This window comes from Bombus terrestris, chromosome 13 (assembly GCF_910591885.1).
Source record: "Bombus terrestris chromosome 13, iyBomTerr1.2, whole genome shotgun sequence".
Lineage (NCBI taxonomy): Eukaryota > Metazoa > Arthropoda > Insecta > Hymenoptera > Apidae > Bombus > Bombus terrestris.
In genome coordinates this window covers 7536766-7553370 of record NC_063281.1, presented here as the reverse complement: position 1 = coordinate 7553370, position 16605 = coordinate 7536766, and the positions used below count along the sequence as shown (strand labels likewise).

The 16605-nt window shown below is 39.6% G+C and overlaps 1 protein-coding gene across 11 annotated transcripts in view; it reads right to left on the bottom strand.

Annotated features, from left to right (window-relative positions):
- LOC100645536 (protein abrupt) overlaps positions 1–16605 on the bottom strand; it is a 71087-nt gene that overhangs the window by 24185 nt on the left and 30297 nt on the right. For all 11 annotated transcript variants that reach the window (XR_007226217.1, XR_007226218.1, XM_048411599.1 and 8 more), the window contains 4 exons: positions 1586–1822; positions 1290–1496; positions 847–1012; positions 391–444 (listed from right to left, as the gene is read on the bottom strand). Coding sequence is in view for 9 of the 11 variants with exons in the window: in XM_048411599.1 (XP_048267556.1) it covers positions 391–444; positions 847–1012; positions 1290–1496; positions 1586–1822 (664 nt within the window). In the remaining 2 variants the exon portion in view is untranslated. The remainder of the gene's footprint in view (positions 1–390; positions 445–846; positions 1013–1289; positions 1497–1585; positions 1823–16605) is intronic.

The following is a 16605-nucleotide window of genomic DNA, read 5'->3' as shown; positions in this document are numbered from 1 at the left end:
GAGTCGAGCTTGACTTTGCATGGCAACCCTAACAATTCTGTTTCTAACGACCGCAGACCATTTTTTGCGGAGGAAAATTGCTATTATTCCGGTAAACGAACTCGAAGAGCCGTCGGAGACGTAGCTCCACGATAACGCTGTTACTCGCCATGTTTCTGTATTATTCTTTTATCGTTATTATTATTCTTTCTTACTATATTTTTTTTCTTTTTTCAAAAAGGGTTAAGTTGGGCAAGGGGATGCAGGGTTGTGAGAGGTACGAGAGTTCCATGCATTCAACGCAACAACGAGAGACCAGAGTCTTGAGGGAATCGACGGGAGGATACTATAGTCTTGGGCTACGAAATCGTAATAAACTGTAAAATCGAATCGTTGACTCTGATCACTTACCGTAATTCGGATCCTGATTCGCCGCGTGGATCCCGGATGGCCCTGGTATCAGTCCTGTAATTATCAATTACGATCATAATCACACAATTGTCTTACACCATTCGTCAACTCTAAGCAGGAAATTAATGTCAATCGACTCGGCGTCATTTCATTTCTATCTCGATTAGTTGACTGAGAGTCGTAGTTGTGTAAGTCAGTCTACTGCAAGTTTTCGTAAAATAATGTTTCGCGTTTACTACCATAAAAAGTTACTTATACTTTTTCGCGTCGTTAAAACGCATCATGACAGAGAATAAAATTACAACTTAACTAATCACGGAGATAGAGAGAAAAATTGAAACGCGTCATTGAATTTGAATTTTCAAAATCTCGATTTGCAGCGCTATTATTCTTTGGTCGCCAATTAGAAATCATTATAAAGAGCAAAAGGAGTTGAATTGATTTCGATTGAATTACCTGGTATTCCCAAGAGCGCCGTAGGAAACGAGTTACGATGGTGTTCTATAGAATCATTTAAAATGTCGCTCGGTTCCGTCTTCACGGAATTCAGGATACTGTCGTTATTCGACATCTCCTCTTCGTTGTCCGACATGGAATTTGAATCCTCCCCTGTAGACTGCGCCTGTAACCAATAATAATTCTACTTTCCTTATCCAGCCTTCATAAATCTCATTTACAACTACTAATCTTCTGACAGTATAATAAAGTGGTATCACATACACGGGTGTATTATTGGATCATATACAAATACGTGAAAATTGCACTAACAAATTGAAAAGAACAGATCACGTATTTTCTAATTTGTAGACTACATGTTTTCAAAAAACTTAACTCGCAGATTTTTAAACACTGTAAAACTGTCAAAGGATTGATCCAATCAAAGTAACATTCCTTCCTACCTGTACATTATTCGTAGGTGTCGTGTGTATCGTAGGTCCTCCTTCCAGGGCCTGTCCCAGAAGTGATTCCTGAAGGTCAGTTTTCTGCTCCACGTGGTTACCCAATGGTGGGCTATAGCTTCTAGGTCTCTTCTCTGGTGGAGGACTCAAAGCACCCTCGTTCAATTCTCCCCTACCGTTATCTTGCCACGGATTGCGTGGTGTCGCCTGTGAAAATCAAATATCCTTCAGTTATTACACTAGATGGTCGAATTGAAATTAAGTTTAATATTTCGAAGATTAAAATTCATATTTACCGGCGCACTACCGTTGTTTCCACCAGACGACGAGGGAGGTGGAATTTTCGCTGTGGCAACACCGCTGTTCACATCGGCCAACCCCCGAACCTGAAGCATCTGCGCCGTCTTGAGGAAAGCGGACAGCTGCTCCTGTCCCACGTGAACTTCGCCGTGGTACATGAAGCGCAGCAACGACTCCATATCGGACGAGGCAACGTCCCTCAGGATCACGATCGGATGCTGGCATGGATTCGCCTATAGAGCGAACAAATGAGGAAAAAAGAAACAAAAAGAAAAAAGAAAAAGAAAAGAAGAAAGTCCGTTGAGTCGGAAGAAATCTTATATGGCTGACGAAAATGAATTCTAGATTACGCTATCGAGAGCGTTGATTATGATCGATGCTGCCCGGACGAATCTCGTTCATGTAAATCAGTTAATCCTATTTATCAGGTCGTTCAGTCCGGCCAAGTCTGGTCAATTGATTTACAACGACGATTTACAACCACGACACGTATAACGAGCAACATTTAATCCACGTCGACGATACCTTTCGTGTAGCTTTTAACGACTCGGATAGGCTATACCATGCACATTAGCTCTCTCTTTCTCTTCCTCTATCGTTATGTGGTGCATCTTCGTCGTTTATATTCTTCTGTTTTTTAATAGTCGCAGCCAACAACAAGCAAACTAACCTACAAATTGACCACTTGTATAAACGTGGCTATATAACAGGAACGATCATCCTCGATGGAAGATGGAAATTTATATGGACATATATAGCGCGCACTTACACGTTAGAGGCGTTCTCGCCGATCTATGTCCCGGCAATATACGGATCGGCGAGGCGACGGTGCGCCTGCCATTATCGGCATCGATATTAATTATAATTAATGACTACCAGAGCTTCCCAACGCTAACGCCACCATCGGTTATTTCGAGGCGACACGATTCGCGGCCAAAGGTGTCGTACAACGACGGATTCGCAAGAACGCGAGAGGAATGAACGAGAATGGCCGGTATGCATAAACTGGAATATCTCACCGGTTCGATTATCGAGACACGAAGCGTTTCGAATCAGTGATACGCTAAAAGCACAGGGGGGAGCCACAAGAATATTTATTATTGTCGATCGCCACTATCGATTTACCCGTTGCGAGTTATAATCGTTCCAGGTTTTGTAATATCGACCGGTGTGTTGACCGGTTGAAACTCGACGCTGTTGAATTTTCTTCTTTTTTTTCTCGTTCTCTTTCTCTCTTTACTTTCGAATATTTCGCCGCGTGAAAGGAGTAACCGCGACCGGCTGACGAGACTGATTTGCCCCGAAAAATTGTGCCGTATCGATTTCTGAGATATTTTTCGACTGCAGGTTTCTCGAAGTTCGAGGAAGTTTTATAGGCTGTAAGATGATGCGGATCTAAGTTTGCGAAAGTTGGAGAGACGTTAATTCTGAAACTATCCTTTATAAATATACAACAGTCCACTTTTGTGAATTTGAATGATTTTTTATTGTAATGATTTTTATTAAAATACAAATTGTATACTATAATCATCGGTAGTTATAGTGTTACTTTATTATAGTGTACTTAGCTGTTTACTATTATCTTGATATTATGTCTAAAGAAGAATATTGAAATATTCTGTTCAATTTAAATTCAACGATCTACACTCTCGCAATTTAAAGTTAAACTCAGAATTAAAATCGGACTTTGATACATCTTTTTAATTTATGCCAAGTAGAAAATAATTAAACGTATGAAAAACGGATAATGTCGTTATTAAAGCATAAACACAGGCCAGAAATATCTAAACACGACAGAGACTTAGTCATAACGTGACTTTCGCAAACAGAAGCTTGCCAATAAACGCACGCAGTTAGTCATTAAAGAAAATTCTATTTTAAAGGTAATTACTCCCAGAGTACTATCTAGAAAGGGTCAGAAATTTCATGAAATTCGCGGCAGATAATAAAAGATACGGATATAAGAGAATTATAGAACAATCTGACAATCCACGTTCGATTGAAAAACTCTTATTATAGCTGCCTGTGCTGAATGGGATTACGATACAGCGTATCGGGCGGTATAAACATTCGCGAAAGCGAGCGTCCATTTACTCGTCACGCCGGCTATTCGCTCCAAAACCGTGAATATACACACCAACGAAGAAGGGTTTCGCGATCCTGAGGCTGCACGGTATAATTGAAATAATCGCCGTGGCTGAAAGTATCTCTCTCCGCTTCGCGGTGCAGTATAGCGCGGGCGGTACACAAAGACACGAACGGAGTCCGACATGAAATAGAAGGGGAACGAAAGAGACGAGAAGAGAAAGGGAACGAAGAGAACTCCGCTATGGTCTCCTTTATCGCATTAACCAATTTAATTAACAACTTTGAGACTCCCTCTCCTCACTAATTAGACCTAACGCGATTAAAACGGGTCAATAATTAATTGTACGGATGTTCGTGCGTCGTACATAAGCGAAACGGAGGCCATCCTTCCAAAATATATTTTGCGATCGTTGTAAAATACATATACTTTAGTTTATGTACAATGGAATTCCGACTATCCAAACTAATCACGACTAGATGACAAACTCATACTTTTTGCGAACGCAACTAAGAATAAAATTCGTTTCTAGGAATTATTTTCTTGTTTATTTTATTAGGTACTGTAATGTGTACGTACGATGGTACTCGCTGAGGATAATGAATTCTACACCATCGGATTATTTAAATAATTTACTAGTTTCTTATATTTGTTATCTTCTCGTTAGATGTAAAATACAAGGTAGATTATTCATAAATTTCCCATTAATCGATTACTAATCGATGTTCTGATAACAGAGATTCCATTGTGTGTACCTAATTTTTTTCTTTTTAAATGCTTTCCTAATGTGTTTTCGTGAGGGAAGAATGTAGGCAGATTAATTCCCATCGAAACGTAATTTCGAAATTGAATCGAAGGTAATTAGACACGTCGATGCCGTACACGTAATAATACGCGTGCGACGTGCCACCTCGAGCCGGGAATTATATTTCGCGCACGCATTCCGTCAACAACCAGGGAAAAGTACGTTTGCAAGCGCGTCGATGGATGATTAAAGGCGAGTCTTCCGCACGTTGCAACGCCATTTAGCCTTTTATTATCGCTCGAGCTTCGAGTTTCTACTCGTACCGAATGCCCACGATTACAAAACTGGTAGAAAAGAAAAGTTCAATATCGTATTTCCTTTTTCATAGTAGTATCGAGTACCGTAAAGCGAGGGTAAAAATGAGGGCCGGATTCGATCGATAACTTTCAGCGACGTTTCACCAATAGTGATCTAAAAACAGACCGGGATATGTTATTTTAATGTGCCGCTATTTCCATCGAATATCAATATTGTACGTTTTCCCAGGCATTAAAGATCCAAGTTGAAGTTCAAATAATAGAGAAAAGGATACCACGCAGTAATTACCATCGTATTCCGATCCATTAAAGACGATATTCGACGAGTGAAACGAAGACAGTGTCGTATAAAATTCGAGATAACCGAACAATTAATTATTACGCTATCTCGCTACCATTTTATTCTCGTTAAAAACACATCAAGTTCCTCGGTAGGCCTGGATATCGGCAGTCGCGATCTAAAAACGAAGAAACGATGTAATTGCTTACATTATGCCGCGCATTCCGGAGCTAACCGTTTATTCCTTCTAGTTCACCTTCATTGTGTCTCATACATTCTCCTTTATTTCCATTAATCAATTATCGAAGGCAATACGCGCGCGCGAGCTCGCGATCACGAAGCGATCCACGAAGCAAAGAAACACGAAGCTTCCCCGGCACCTTCTCGTTCGACCGCTTTAATCGATCGAACGATCTTCCGTGCTCTTGCATTACTTACGGTTTTTAGAAAGCGGACGCTCTGGATTCCAGCGTGATCGCTTGCACACACAGGTGGCTAGAAAATTATGGCCGTAGCAGTCGCGACCGATGTGATATACACACGGGGAACCCGAGTCGCACAGCCTGTGCAAACCTATTCGAAGAAAATTTCTTTGACCGCCGCGAGCGTGACTACAAAAGCATCGTAATAAACCGGGCGAGAGGTTTCCCACGTTTCGCGGTATCTCGCATCGTGCTTTTAACGCGAATCCGTAGAAAACGTCGGCTGATGAGAATTAACGCGGAAAAATGAGAAGAATTATTATGACGAGGAAAGAGGGGATTATCATTAAATTCCTCTTCGTCGTGCCACTACGTTTCGTGATTAACGGTCTCCGATCTCTTAACGATTCAACGCTAAATTTATATCTGCCTCGAAACTCTAACGTCTCACTTGTACCTTGTCAATGTGAAATCGTTTATATTTATATGTGTCACAATTAAAGATAAAAAGTGAATGTTACTGGTTAATGTATGTATTTATGCAGGATTTTAGCGAAAGTGCAAGACTATAAAATCAAATAAATATGTACATATATAAAGATGTACATTATTCATAATAAATATACTTATCTAGAAAATGTATACCTTTATTATATTAACGCAAACTTCGTAAGTGTAATGTGATTCGTTAAGTAATTTCAATCCAATTAAAAATGTATGCTCCTATAAGTAAAAATGTAAATTCCATTGTTTTTCGAATACATTTACTTGTCGAATTAGTATGCGCATAGATAGGCGGCTACTAAATTTCTTTAACTACCTTTCGTATTTCGTATTTACCAATCTTACACGATCTTTTCTACGTAAATATATTCGGTTACCAATTAAATAGGTACAAATTATTCCATACTTAGAATATCTTTCCTGCGTATATTAGTCATTTAAAGCAGAGATTAGACCGATTTCGATGCTCGCGAACTAACTCGTTCACGGCTCGAAGACGCCTTGTCGAGGGATGAAGGAAAAAGGTGGCGAGAGTTTGTACCGTTGAGCGTTTGAAGAAAAAAAAAGTTCTTGTAATCGTGCGTCGGTGTTGTATCTTGATCGCATGTAGGCGAAGCACCCCAACTAAAGCGTAAGCAGAAAAGTAGATACGATTGCATGGTTTCTGATCCGGTTATGCAGTGAACGCGCAGCCGTCATGGCTTCACGAAACATGTCCGTTCGCCGTTACAGTCCCCCGGCCACGCATATAGTTTCGTTGTACAGACGAATACACGGACAAGTAGTTCACGCGTGCACACAACTCTTCGTTATCTTCTTATCTGGGTAGTTGGAGTTTTACTGACGCATGTTTTAAGCTTTCCTGGCGTTAACCAGTCAAATCGCGAGGCAACTTCGAGGGTAGCCCGAGTATCGATCAAACTTCGCCACGCGTTTACCCTCTTTCTCTTTGCCACCCCTAAACGAATCCACTTTCAATTTTTCGTTAACTCGTCAGGCGACGTCGTAGCAACGAAGAGAATTTTTCATACTAACGGGGGTCTTAACGTTGGAAAATACATTGTTTCATTCTTTACGGTAGTCCATATTTTTATACAGTTTTCCAGAATTTTTGTACTTTTCAGTGAACGTATCACAGAACTTCTACTGAATCTATATCGCGTGAATATCTTTGTTTTGAAAATTAAGGCAATTTTCATTTAATTATATCATATTCATTGAAATTAGATAAACCATTATCTCGCAATTATAGGTTTCTCAGGGTAATTCGTTGGATATTCCTGTGAAAAAAATCGTTGGAGGACGATGGAAGATCTCCGACTATTGATATTCGAACGATACTTGAATGCATTCAATAAACTTCTTTGTACGTCCGTTGTCTATAGACACTTCGTTTGTCCGAACTGCATTTATTGGAATGAAATTTTAATTAGTTCTCGTTTAACCGCTCTCCTTTCTGCCGATTGGATTCACTTATCTAAAGTCTTTATTGCTCGGAGAAAAATCATGAACAGTAGAAGAAATTGGCAAATTCCTTTTAATCTTTGCCGCATCTGTATAAAGTTCTACTTCAGAGTAATTCCAAATTATATAAGGAACTGATCCTCCGATCACATCATCTGAAATGCCCAAATCGTTCCAACACCTAGACTAGTAAAACGCAGAAACACTGGAATCTACAAAGTGAACGCACCAAGAGAGACGCGTGGTGAGAAGAATTGCTGAATTGCTATTGCTCCTTGACAGATCCGTATAAACGGAGTTCTGATGTTCACTCAGAGTAATTCTGAACTGCATGACTTCCTAGTAACGGAATCTAGAGATCCACCTAATCATTCCAAATGTCTAGAATCGTACGTAGCAAGACAAAGAAAGAACGGAATGAACGAAGCGGATGCATGGAGGGAGACGCGTGTGCCGACGACAATGGCGGGAACAAGAAATACACGCATGTACATTGTACACGCGGCGCGTTTCACGCTCCCTCCTTCTTCAGCGTGGCTTTTCCAGGCGCAGGCTGTGCAGGAATGCGCGCACGTACAACTACGCACTTCCGTTGATAAAAATACACGGAGGTATAATGTGACTCTCGGTACACGCGCGACCATCGTCATTTCGCTTGGCTTGTACTCCACGTTACACAGTTGGAAAGAGAGCAAACACAGAAACAGAGAAAAAAATGAAGGAAAGAAGGGAGACATGGCAAGGAAGAGACAGAGTACGACGAAATACAGATAGAGACGAACAGTGAACCGAACAAGGAGCAGAATGAAAGAAAAGAAAGGAAAAAAAATGACGAACGTCGAAAGAGGACGGGACGAACACGTTATACGCACACGCAGCACAATAATATACCGGCGATAATTTGCTGGCCGCATGTGCACGACTGCTGTGGCCGTGCGACATTAAGCGTAATGCGAGTGCACCGTGTGCATAGACGCCGCATTAACGAAAAACGAGAATACGAAGGCTTATTAGAGGCGTAGAGAGCACGTTTACGGGCGAAGAACGACCCTCGTCGACGTTGACGACGATGAGCCGCGCCTGGAAATTAAATACGCGCGTGAGAAGAGAGACCCGGTGAGGACATGCACACAGGAAAGCGCGCGTCCAGCTTTCCGTTTCTCCGCTCCCTGGTCTCCGTGCATTCCGTGTTCCCGCAAATTGACACGAGCACCAACCGTATGTATATATTTAGATGTGCCGGCCAGTCGGTGGGAGGCAAGATATTTTAAAATATGAAGACACTCGGTAGAAGATGCAATCCGCGTCGAGACACCGAACTGGAAATAAAATTGTATCGATTCGTCGATACACTAAGAACTTTCTGCAAAATGAAATTACATATCTATGCTAAATATATATATATATATATACTCTAGGCATAATAGGCATAATATATATATATATGTATATTCTCCTAGAATCTTTTTCTAAAAATCTCCATAATTCTTCCCATTGGTCATATTCAGCAACGTGTAACCAAAAGTTATCCTTTCATCTCGTAATATCCCGAAATATCACAAGCCTCTCAAGAGTAGATACCACTACTCGTAAGACAAGGAGAGAGCATGAAAAGAGAAAAAAATAAGAGATACATATTTCAAATGTCTAATCCTCGAACGTTCCCACAGCAGCATCCATAGCAAACTGGTAATTGATAGTTACTAGAGGAACGTACTGTTATTTCAGTTATCGATCAGATTGATCTTCCGCGCATTTTAAATTCACGCCACGACTACGTACCTATGTGTATGTGTATGTTCATTTCGGATCAAGAGGACGTTTTCGATTCGACCGCGCCGGATAAATCACCGCCACACGGGTTCTCCGTAATGGCGCACGTAGATGCCGTAGCAAGGGGTATCTAGTAGACGGGCCACACGTTTAATACAGGCGTGTGTGTTTCACCTACAGTTGCTCACGAAAGTATTCGAACACTTGTAGAAACATTTTATGAATATATTGCGTGTGTTAAACGAAACGTTTTTATATTTCATTAGCACTGTAATGACATTCGAGTGTCATTATTACATTGGTAAATTTCGAGACAGATCTGATAATGCAAGTACATAGCAATAAGTGCAAAAATATTTAAACAAACTATTATCCACTATATCGAAAAACTAGTGGACAACTATTTTTAACACTTATTATTTTATTAGGATACACTTATGGCATAGTTAAGTTATTCTCATGCTGTGTTCTAGTATTTTTTTTTTTTTTTTTTACTAAATATATATTTATTGTATATTTTCAGATTAGATTTAAGTTTTACCTGCATAATCATGACAATAGACACGTAATCTTATTACAATGCTAATGAAATTTCAAAATCTTTAATGTAAACACACAATATATAGATACAAATTTCTTATGGCATGTGTGTAAATACTTTTGCGAGCTGCTGTACGTTACACGCAAACTGGTACACAACACGCGTCCTCCTCTCTCGTTTCTCCTGGCGTCAGATGGAAATTACCGATCCGATATGCAAATAGCCGAGGTGACCACTAATGCGTGGTTAACGGTAACGTTATTAACGGATCGTTACACGATGTCCACGCGACGTAGGTGTACGCCAGCGTAATTATACGTGCACGCGTCTATTTCACGCTCGCGACTCCCTATCGTTTCATGTAACTGTTGTTCTCGCTTTCCATGGCGGAAATTGAGATTTAGTGCAGGGGAAGAAAAAATCTTATATTTAATATACAAACAGCCGTGTTACAAAAGACTCTGCTTCTCTTTATGATAGTTGAACACGCGGTCGGGCAACCGCGGATACGAGTCTCTGATTTATTCCCGTAGCGATCACGAAACGAACGGGTTAATCTACCGCGGTTAAATTTAACGTGTACGATTTCGATAAGATTTGCTGATAAGATGTGCCGACCAGGTGTTCTAGGAACAACGTATGATGCAATGACGCGGAATTACGTTCGGGAATGAATAACCGAGTTGGAACGAAAAACGCCGTGACCAGTTCAATGATCAATTCATTTCTCTGAAGGAACAAAGTGGGTAAAAGAGAGAACGACCGTGTAACGTGCACTTGTATACGTGTACTGTTAAATACCGTGGGTGGATGCTGCGTGAAAGTGACTCAGGTAAAATTCTCGAAATTAAAAACGATGAGTAACGACCGTGAGATTAACGAAACCATGATACCGGTATTTGTTCCGACGACCAGCTAAACTGAATGAGGAAAAGAAAAATTGGGACGAACTTAAGAGTCCGTTGCCACCGAAGGTGATTCAGCTCAGTATTTCCAGTAAGTAATAGCACGGTAAACGAAGAAAGAATCGAGGGATGAGCTCTCTGTTCGAGTCGAAACTCGACAAGTGTGTTCCCTGGAAACGGCTGAATAAAAGAATGTTAATGCATTGTCGCAAAAGCGACGACGGGGATAAAATGTTCCAGAAATTTCAGCGTGACGACCGGTGTGGATGTCAGCCGGCAGAAAAAGCCACGTTTTGTTGAACCGGTGTGACTCAGTGGTAAAGAAAACCGGGAACAAAGGGACTGTTGTGTGCTCGTCGACGATAATTGCACGACAATATTGGAGGATATTTGGCGGCAGCGTAAAGCGATTGTCTGATGCACGTATACCTTATCAAAACCTCCCTATCGGGAGAACCGGTCGGCGAATAAATTACAAACAGCAAAAGCAATTTAATCCGAATCCGTGATCTTGATGCATACGAAACAAAAACTATCCTAATTTCTCGTAATACTATCTCACAACGGAGGGAAGCAAAGCCACATCCTCGTGACACATGGCATCGGATCTAAATTAAAAAACGATCCTCGCGTCCGTGTTTCTTCGCCAGCTTTCTCCGGATTTCGTGTGTCGTGAGTCGTGAGCAACAGCGTGTGTCGCCGTTCGAATTCTTGAATTACATGCTAACATATATAGCAACATCTTCTGGCGAGCACATTTATAAAGTAACGCGCGTGCTTCTGGTGCGCACTCGAAAAGATAGGGTTGGAGGAGGGAGGAGCGGGTGTCCGCTGTCTTTTCGATCCCTCCAATGTCTGACTCACTTTATTCTTTTCTCTCTTTCTCAGTTCCCTTTTTTCTTCTTTCTTCTTTTTTCTCTTTTATACTCCGCTCCCTCCATCCCTTCTTTGCCACCCTCTTTCCCTCTCTGTTTCTCCGGCTGACACTTCGAGAAGTAGACACGTACGCACTATACGCGAGAGGAGGAGGCACGCAGAATTTATTACGGTGCGGTGGCCGGTCTTATTTTAAGACTAGCGACCAACAACACGCATATTCCGTGTGTGATGCGTGTGCACGCACACACGGGTGTATGCGGGTTACACGCGCGTCTTCTTGACGCCTCTGTGCTTCTGTTTGTGTTCACGGGGTACTTACTTACGGGGACGAGTCAATGGATATTATAGTCGACAGATGTACATACTACGGCTGTCTAAATTTGACACCGTCACGGTTACGGTTCGAAAAATTCTTTTTTTCATTCGTTATTCTCAATCGTTCGATCTGGATCCTTCTGCATTTACTAATTAATAATATATTACTAATATGTTAATAATAAATAAATATATTGAAAAATTACTATTTCTAAGTTGTGGATAGACTTTTCTTTAGTAATTTTACAAAATCGCGCGAACAGCTGCAATTTATAAAATTTGATTGTAAATTCTATTGGATTTATCACCGAACTTGTTGCAGTTACATAAGAAAATTTATTAATGCCTATTGATAATTTACGATTTGCAAGATTTCGTTAAAATTGGTTAAATATGCAAGAGGGACTTGATATTAAATGGCAGTTTGATTACAAGGATCGATCGAATTATTTGATGCACAATGGTGTATGCGTGTAGCTAGTACGTAGCGTAAGCGTAGAAAGTTGTAAAATGGACCACAGAGGCTGGATCGATGCGTTGGCGATAGAAATGAGTCAGTACGGATAATTTATCGACCTATTACGGTAGAGAGGATTCGTATGTACCGGAATATTCAATCGTAGGAAGTGGAATAAGAATTTCATGTAATAATTGTGCATGATTTTTAGAATACAAACGTAGGTGATTGCTTGATCAGAAATAAGTTAATTAAAAGAATAATTCATTATATCGTTTTTACGCAGTTTGGTAAATATGTCGCGGTGTTTTGTATGTAAACTGGTACCATTGAACGCGCGTTGCATCACGGTTATAACAATAATTCATCGTATTACTATGTGCTAATGACGACGGTATTTGCTTGTCTGAAATATTATTGTTCTCTAAATTTGACTCGAGCGCGACATTGTCTGAGTCATCAGACAAAACGATTTTGTTTGTTGAATATCCAATTGTTACATAAAATATTTTCGACGAAAGAAAAAGAAATCGTCGATAATTCTTTCGAGTATTCTTCGATTAAAATCTCTTATTTATTACCTTTGAAAGTTGAAGAAGACTGAAGTATTGTTTTCTTTGTATCATCCCTTTTTTTGTAATTCAATTTAAAATATTTAATCGCTATTTTCTAACAGTCTATAGAATATATAACTTTACTTAAAAGATAGAGAAATATTAAACATTTCGATATATCTTGAAAAATGCGTAGTTTCGATATATCTTGAAGTATACGAAAATCCGTTGTTTACTTATCGAAATCTGTGGATATTTTCGAGCGTTCGTTTCGTTGGAACGGAATAGAAAGGCTCAGTATCCAATATCATATTTGGTATCTTCCAACTTAATTTATTTTTAATGCAGAACCGCGTCGACTAAGCAAAGGTCGCGCATAAAATTTACAATCATTAAATGCCATCGTTTACCATCGGAGAGAAACAACACAGAAATCCTAGTTATTTGTCATTGCGATGCAACCGTAGACATTTTAACGAACTCACAGCGATACCAGTTACTCGCGTACAGGTCGATCACGACGAGGAAGGATAAAAAAAAAAGAAGGAGGAGAAAAAAGAAAAGACGACTAAGTGGAAAAAGAAACGCTTCGTTACTGGATTACACGTATTTCTAATTAATTCCAGCAACGGTATATCTTCGTGCCAGACCATACGTCAAGCGTCACGACATCGCGACAGACCTCGCTCCGAGCGATATCTCTTTTCAAGTAAAGCGAAATAAAAAAAGAACAAGGAAACGATACAACATAGAATCTAAAAACGAAAATATATAAAAAGAAATGGAAGAAATTAGGACGAGGGAAGAGACCTATCGTCTTTCTAATCCGAACGTCGTTGGAGTTATAGGCGCGGCCCATTAATGGAACCTCCTCGTCGAAGGATGTACTGCGGGTTAGAGGGGTTAAATGATGCCGTATATCCGAGACAACGTCATGAAATCGTGGCTTGTTTTTCCTTTACGGCCGTTCCTATGGAACCACTTACGGCGTGCGTACTCGCGTACATTAAAGCACGCGCTGCCCCAGGCCTCTTAATGCGTGCCGCATTTGCGTTTCTTACTGCTCCAGCCAATGGAACACCATTTACGCTCGGATAGGCTAATATCGATTCCAACGTTTTTCCAACATTACGCCAGAACAAGTTGAGCTCATCGTTCTTGTTCTGTGACTGAGGCTGGCAGACATTTCATCGTCTGCATACGAATTATTGACATCGTTTTCCTTTCATGAAAAATATTTTATGAACGTTTAAAAAACAGAATCGTTTTATCCGATGACTCAGACGGTGTCGTGCAGAGTTAAATTTAGAGAACTAACTTGATTGTAAAAAACATTTACAATTTAATTCTTTCACGCCCGATATTGTGCTTTAAAATGTTGTTACTGTACCGCGATCTGAACAGATATATGTTTTATCTATCAAATATTATAACGAATACAATGTGCGTTTTACTAACAACGGAAAAGTCGATCTTCTTTCAAAAAGATCAGAAACATGTGTCTACTGTCAGTAATAACTGACGAACGAAAAGTTGAGCCTCTTTTTCTACAGCTTCAAGAACGTTCCACTCTCGAAGGTTTAAGATAACAAGGGTATCGAGTTAGAACTTTATTTCTTTAGAGTAATATTATATTATGAAATTATTGACTCTGTCAAGTGACAGAATTACCGCCGCGGCTACCCGATCAATTGCGATTTGAACTCAGTCAGAAATATTAGCCAAATGTTTGATTACCGAACAGCGATTGATCAAATATCGGAGTAGCAGGGTGGCATTATCTAATACGGGAAAACAAACATTCCGTGTAGACGTCAATTTACGCGTTCTATATAGTTTGTGTAATTATCCCGTATTTGTGGAGCCAATGTGCTATGCGTAAACACTAGAAACGTGTCGATTATGAAACAATAAATCCATTATGAACCGATCAAAACTGTGATCGACACTACCACTGAAAATCAAATATCATTATATAGTAACTGAATAAAAAAATTTACACTATCAACAAGCAGTTATTCTTCTGCAAAAAGTTTCCGCTGTTAATTACACCAATCCTTTGTTCATCCAACATCGTCAAACACTTTCAAACACTGCAATCATCTCTAGGCAGAAAGTTTTGTAGGAAATAGAAACGGCCTAAAACGGAATAATCGTAATGAGACGTTTTTCTGCCCGACAAATGACATTTGTCATAAAAATTCACAATTTGTAACGTCGTAGCTGTCTATAAATAAATTTACGCTATCAATAGCCAATTATCTATTCTACGTCGAATAGTTTCCTCTGTTGATTACGCTATTTAACAAACATCTAACGGAATCGATCGCGATTTCTTACTCATCCAACGTCGTCAGATGCTTTCAACCACTAGAATCCCTATGCAGAAGGTTTTAAGGAAAATTTAAAGTGCAAAAACGACGTGAAACGGGATAACATCCACGACGAATCAAAGAAACACTGATCGTAATAAGTAACGAGACGTTTTTCTGGCCGACAACAGATGGCATTCGTCGAGAAACGTTGAACCGTACAATTATGCGGTTACGTTCGTTTGGTTAGGTGGGGATTCCCGGTGCGGTCGTAAGTTTCCATCGGATCGTTACTCGCCGGCTGGTGAGAATCATTACTCGCCTGCCATTATGCGACTCGCTTTTTACCCGGTGCTTACGTGGGTGTGCTAGACATGACGCACATAATCGTAAACAGCCGTGACGTTGCGAGGCGGAAGAAGCAAGAAGCTTTGATTGGATACTGGCTCGACTCGCTTATCTTCCACGATTTCGAGAATAATACAAGACAGCGAACCTAGACGGGTATATATACGTTTCGACTACGTATCGAGGGGATACGAGTATCTTACTGAGTCCTTGAGCTAATTGTGCTATTGACGAGATCGATATCAATATTATCGGTACACGAGTTGATCTAAATATTTTCATAATGTGTCTAGTTAATAATAACCTATGTAACTGGAATCTTTATTTCGAATAGCATGCAACGATGTTTCCTCCTCGTGGAGCACGTAGGATGCTGCAAACAAAAGCCTAAGTCTCGTAGTAACTTAATCTGAACTTATAATGGCCGCTGAAAGGAGCAAAAATATTATATAAATCATACAATATCAGATATATTTCCCTTTCGTTGAAAGACACGAAAATATTTATTTCAATACCAAACTGATCTTCGATGATCATGGATCGATGTCCCGTATTAAGTGTATTCTCTGTAGCGTGTACTAAATTATTTATTGAAGTCTTTAAGTGTTTCATGAGAAGAAATCCTGAAGATCCAAGTCGGATCATCGAGCGAGACATTGTATCGAATCTCTGAAATCTCATTATACTACATGTACTTTATAAAGCAGTAATACTCTATCTTATTAATTATAAAACGTAATAGAAATGAGAGAGAGAGTAATGGTTTTACATCCAGAGTACTTACACACTTCTTCGTAACTTCTATTTCTATTTCTATTTCTATTTCTTGAACGGTATACGATAACAATATCTCTTTAAATCATATACGTAAACTTCAATTTACTACTATATATATATATACACACACACACTATACTATACTATATATTACTATACTATACTATATATATACTATACTTTACTACTATATATATATATATATACTATACTATATATAGTAGTAAATTGCATATATATATGATATTGTATATCTCTGTATATCTACTGTATATATATATAAGATACTTTAAACTCTAAAGGATTTTTAGAAGTATCAAAGTGATTCTCGTAAATA